The 5,932-nt window shown below is 39.1% G+C and overlaps 1 protein-coding gene across 1 annotated transcript; it reads left to right on the forward strand.

The window, feature by feature from the left end:
* Positions 1 to 456: 456 nt before the first annotated feature.
* Positions 457 to 2,412, forward strand: LOC123228790. The gene is made up of 3 exons (XM_044654238.1): positions 457 to 1,104; positions 1,228 to 1,502; positions 2,148 to 2,412. Exons 1-3 carry the CDS (start codon positions 457 to 459, stop codon positions 2,410 to 2,412), a joined length of 1,188 nt encoding a protein of 395 aa, XP_044510173.1.
* The last annotated feature ends 3,520 nt before the right edge of the window (positions 2,413 to 5,932 follow it).

Raw genomic sequence — 5,932 nt, forward strand, 5'->3', positions numbered from 1 at the left:
AAAGCAAAGGAAAGCAAATTCCCCATCCCACCCATCCAAATGACCAAAGTTGCATGCTGGAATGTTAGGGGCCTTAATGCTCCTATCAAACAAAGGGAGGTTAGACAAGTTATTTTTCATAATAAAGTAGATTTTATGGCTGTGTTAGAAACAAAAGTAGGGTCTCATAATCTTTCTAGAGTGGCTAGTAATGTATGGAGAGATTGGGAGCATGACAATAATAATGGGGTGTGCCAAAATGGGAGAATTTGGGTAGGATGGAATAAGGAAGCTGTTAGTATAGATATCAAGGAAAAGGCCCCTCAATTCATTCACTGTGAAGCTTGGTTAGTGAAGGAGGAAACCCAAGTGGCTATATCTATAGTTTATGGGCTTAATCAACCTTTGGAGAGGAAAAGTCTTTGGAGGGAACTTATTAAGTACTCAAACCAAATGGGCACTAAACCTTGGTTAATTATGGGTGATTTTAATGCAATTAGGGGACCAAATGAAAAGATAGGAGGGGCAGTATGGGGTGATACATATTGTGATGATCTAAATAATTGTTGTAGAGAGGCAAACCTAGATGATCTAAGATATATGGGGAACCATTTCACTTGGAGTAATTCTAGTGTAGGGCAAAGAAGGATAGCTTGCAAATTGGATAGAGCTCTTGTCAATGAAGGTTGGAGTGATGTTTTGCCGGATTCTTATGCAAGTTTTCTCAATCCTTCAATTTCAGACCATTCACCTTGTGTAGTGACTTGTGGGGGTGGAGAGGAGAGGAGGAAGGTTCCATTCAAGTTCTACAATATGTGGGCAAATCATGGAAGTTTTATTGACATTGTAAAGGAGACTTGGAAAGAGGATTATGAGGGCAGTCCTATGTTCAATCTTGTAAGCAAACTCAAAGGTTTAAAAGGTGCTTTAAGGAGGTTGAATAAGAATGAATTCTGGAATATTTCCGATAAGGTGATAGAAGCAAAATATAACCTGGAAGGTGTTCAAAATAGGCTCCAAATCAACCCTCTTGATGAGGATTTAGCTAAAGAAGAAAAAACTTGGCTGGAAAACTATTGGAGACTTAGTGAGGCTGAAGAATCATTGGCTAGGCAAAAAGCAAAGGTTCATTGGCTTCAAGAAGGAGATCAAAACACCAAATATTTCTTCAAATGTGTTAAAGCGCGGAGAAGTAGGAATTCAATAAAAGGAGTGTGTCTTGATGATGGAACCTTTGTGAGTGATAAGGGAGAAGTCAAAAAGGAGTTTGTAAACTACTTTAAGGAAGTTCTCAACGCCACGGATGATTGCAATATAAACTTTAAAGAAATACAAAGGCTGGTTAACTTCCAATTGGAGAGCCAAGTAAAGGAGATGATGATTAAGGAGGTGGAAGAGGATGAGATCAAAGCTACCATCTTTGCCATGGACAACAATAAAGCTCCCGGTCCGGATGGTTATGGAGCATTCTTCTTTAAGGCAGCATGGGAGATTGTGGGGAGTGATGTTATCAAGGCAATCAAGCACTTCTTCTCCTCGGGTCATCTCCTCAAAGAGGTAAATTGTACAATCCTTGCTCTTGTTCCTAAGGTGGCTAATTCTTCTATGTGCAAGGACTATAGGCCTATAGCTTGCTGCAACACCATTTACAAATGTATCTCCAAGATTCTAGCAAACCGCCTCAAAGCCATCCTCCCAAACTTCATTGATAAAGCACAAGGTGCCTTTGTGGGAGGTCGGAACATTGGAGAAAATATCATGTTGTGTCAAGAATTAATGCACAACTTCCACAAAGAGGGCAAAGACAAGAAGTGTGCTATGAAGATTGATATCTTGAAGGCTTATGACACGGTTCAATGGGACTTCCTTCTCACAATCCTTAGAACTATTGGCACTCCGGGGAAATTCATAGGCTGGATCAAGAGCTGCATCACTACTCCTTCATTCTCATTGGGTATCAATGGTGAATTAGTTGGTTTCTTCAAGAGCTCTCATGGATTAAGACAAGGGGACCCTATATCCCCTTACCTCTTTGTAATGGCAATGGAGGTCCTCTCCCGCATGCTTGGGGAACTTAAAAATCAGCCTTCTTTTGGCCATTATTGGAAATGCAAGGTAAACAATATCACCCATCTTTGTTTTGCCAATGACCTTATCTTATTTTGTAGGGCGGATGGTGACTCCATTTCACTGATGAAGAATACCCTTAGCCTATTCCATAAGTGGTCCGGGCTGAAGATGAATAGTGCTAAAAGTAATATATACCTTTCCGGGGTTTCCCAAGAGGAGAAGAAGCAACTCTCGGCTAGGATCAATATGGAGTTGGGAGAGCTGCCTTTTAAGTATTTAGGAGTTCCTATAACTTCTTCAAAGCTCAAAAGTGGTGAATGCAAGCTGTTGATTCAAAAGATTGTGGGGAGAATCACCTCTTAGCGAAGCAAAGCCTTATCCTATGCGGGTAGGCTCATTCTTATTAGAGCTGTCCTATTTAGCATTCAAATATATTGGTCTTCAATATTTATTCTCCCTTCAAGTATCCATAAGGAGATAGATGGAATATTAAGGAATTTCCTTTGGAGTGGTGCTTCAATGGAGGGAAAGAAGGCAAAAGTTGCTTGGGAGGAGGTATGTGTTCCTAAAAAGGAGGGTGGATTAGGAATCATGAAGAGCAAAGCTTGGAACAAAGCTGCCATAGTCAAAAACATGTGGAAGATTCTTAATGACAAGAGGAATTCTCTTTGGGTGGAATGGATTAAAACCAACAAGCTAAGAGGCAAATGTTTTTGGGATATAAAGGCTAATGGGGAGAGCTCTTGGGTTTGGAGGAAGATCCTTGGCATTAGGGAACAAATGAAGTCCAAGTTTAAGAAGATTGTTGGCAATGGGGAAAAGACTTATCTATGGCATGATAATTGGCACCCCCACGGTCCTTTGTTGGATAAATATGGACCAAGGATCATTTATGATTCGGGTATCCCAAAGAATGCTCTTGTTAAAGTAGTCATTGAGGAGCAAAGGTGGAAATGGCCGGTGGCAAACTCATGTCACCTCTTGGAGATAAAGGATGCGCTCCCTTGCTGCCCATTGAGTGGAGAGGACTCCTTAATATGGTCCCCCAATTCTAATGGAGAATTCTCCATCAAATCGGTTTGGGAAGTCATCCGAGCTAGGAAGGAAAAGGTAACTTGGTACAAGCTTATTTGGTTTAAAAGACACTTTCTAAGACATTCATTCATTGTTTGGTTGGGTATTAGAGGAAAACTTATGACAAAGGATAAATTGGTCCGGATTGGCCTTATCTCCCACAATGTTTGCCCTTTGTGTAATATGGAACCGGAATGCATGGATCATCTCTTCTTTAGGTGTGCATTTAGTCTCCAAATCTGGAATGAAATCATTAACCTATGTCACCAACAAATCAACCTTATGCCATGGACTTCATTGATTACGGAATTGACTAAGGAATGGAAGAAGGACAACTTCAAGAACATTTTGAGTAAGGTGAGTTTTGGTGCTGCCGTCTACCACATTTGGAAGGTTAGGAATGACATTTGCTTTGGAAGAAATGGATTACCAAAGGAGAGTGTCACAATGCTTATTAAAGATTGTGTTAGAGTAAGGGTAAATTGCTTGAAGAAGGTGGAAAAGACTAGTGAAAATGTGTCAATTGCAAACAATTGGAGTATCTCTCATACTATATTTGAGTAGTCATAGAGTGATGTACTACATAGGGTTGTTGAATGATGTATTTCGGTTTTAGTAGTTTCATTATTGACCTTGTGTGTTGTCTTGGTATATTCGGCATAACCTAGGGGATTGTCCTAGGTATGCTTGTGCTTAGCTCAAACTAGGGGTTTGTCCTAGTTTACTCTTGTATATCCTTTCTTGGTATAAAATTATTATCAATTACCAAAAAAAAAAAAAAGAACTTTGGAGAAATTCGGAATTTTGGATTAAAATCAAGTTCCCATAATCTTGAGTTTAATACATGTATTTATGTTGCTTCTAACCCTAAAAAACGAAATAAATCCTTTAAAAAAAAGGAAAATAACAACTCATGACAACTAAGCACTCTCCTAATTAAACTAGGATTCCTAGTTAAACTAGGATAACAATTAGATAATAACTAAACAAGCTTTCCTAATTAAACTAGGATAACAACTAGATAATAACTAATCACAAAAGGGCTAGTTGAATTGATGTGACTTGGGCTTCCATATGCATATTTGACTAAGCCCAACATGTGCTCCTTGCTGCCCTTAGACCAATTCATGTATTTGGGCTCCTTGTGTTAAAGTAAGCTCTTTTAATTCTTCAAATTGAATTAAATGCACAAGCCTTGAACTACACTCCATGCTTGTCATGTCGTTGACCATGAGTTCCCTTTTGACTTCACTTGGACTCTTTCCCATAAGCTCCAAATGGCTTTGAACAAGCCCAATGATTGCCGCTTTCATCTTCTTGGCTCTTGCTCGTGTAATTGGGCCTCCGTCATAGCTCAATGGATCCAACTTCTTCGTGTTTGTTGAAGTAGAATTTGAACCTCCATCGTTATGCTTCCCCATGTGCGAATTTGGTGAAGTTATCCCTTGATCATTCGCATCACTCCCCCCTTCCTCAAAAGGATTCGACCTTGAATCTCCACCTGCATAATCAAAAGGAAGAAGGTCAGAAACATTAAAGGTTGCACTAACATTATACTCACTAGGGAGATCTAATTTATATGCATTGTCATTAATCCTTGCAACAACTTGAAAAGGTCCATCTCCTCGTGGGTGAAGTTTAGATCGCCTTTGCAAAGGGAACCGTTCTTTGCGCAAATGTAGCCAAACCCATTCGCTAAGCTCAAAAACCAACTTCTTACGCCCTTGATTCCTTTGGTTCGCCACTTGTTGGTTCCTTTTATCTATGTTTTGCCTCACTTTCTCATGGAAATTGTGCACAAATTCTGCCTTCTTAGCACCATCAAAATTAACACGCTCTTCCAAAGGTAAAGGAGATAAATCTAATGGTGTCAAAGGATTAAAACAATACACAATTTCAAAAGGTGAATAATGTGTGGATGAATGCACAACCCTATTATATGCAAACTCTACATGGGGTAAACTTTCATCCCAAGACTTCACATTCTTTTGATGATAGCACGCAATAATTGCCCTAAAGTTCTATTCACAACTTCAGTTTGACCATTAGTTTGTGGATGACAAGTAATACTAAATAACAACTTAGTTCCTAATTTCACCCACAAGGTCTTCCAAAAGTAGGACAAAAATTTTGCATCCCTATCACTAACAATAGTTCTTGGCATACCATGCAAACGTACTACCTCTTTAAAGAACAAATCAGCAACATGTGAAGCATCATCAGTTTTATGACACGGAATAAAGTGTGCCATCTTAGAAAACCGATCAACTACCACATAGATGCTGTCATTACCACGTCTAGTCCTAGGTAGTCCAAGTACAAAATCCATAGAAACGTCTACCCAAGGTGAATGTGGGACAGGCAATGGCGTGTACAAACGATGTGGATGCACTTTAGACTTAGCTTGTAAACATGTGATACAATTAGTGCAATACTTAGAAACATCAGATTTCATGTTAGGCCAAAAAAAAATGCTCTTGTAAAATATCTAAAGTTTTAGCTATGCCAAAGTGAGCCATCAAACCTCCTTCGTGTGCCTCACGAATTAACATCAAACGCAAAGAACACTTAGGCACACAAAGCTTATTCAAACGAAACAAGTAGTCATTATGCTTATAAAATTTTTCAAAGGCAGCTTTCTCACATGCATTATACACATTGCTAAAATCATGATCATGTGCATACAACTCTTTAATATGCTCAAAACCAAGCAATTTAGCATCTAAAGTAGTAAGAAGTGCATACCTTCTAGACAATGCATCAGCCACAATGTTTTCCTTACCTTGCTTATATTTGATGACGTATGGGA

The sequence above is a fragment of the Mangifera indica genome, chromosome 11 (assembly GCF_011075055.1).
Source record: "Mangifera indica cultivar Alphonso chromosome 11, CATAS_Mindica_2.1, whole genome shotgun sequence".
Lineage (NCBI taxonomy): Eukaryota > Viridiplantae > Streptophyta > Magnoliopsida > Sapindales > Anacardiaceae > Mangifera > Mangifera indica.

Excerpts from the sequence above, each read along its gene's own strand:
- LOC123228790 (XM_044654238.1), top strand. The coding sequence starts at position 457 with ATGGGTGATTTTAATGCAATTAGGGGACCAAATGAAAAGATAGGAGGG. Across the intron at positions 1,105-1,227 it reads TGGCTAGGCAAAAAGCAAAG|GGAGAAGTCAAAAAGGAGTT; the intron begins GTTCATTGGCTT and ends GTGAGTGATAAG. Across the intron at positions 1,503-2,147 it reads GATGTTATCAAGGCAATCAA|GGCGGATGGTGACTCCATTT; the intron begins GCACTTCTTCTC and ends CTTATTTTGTAG.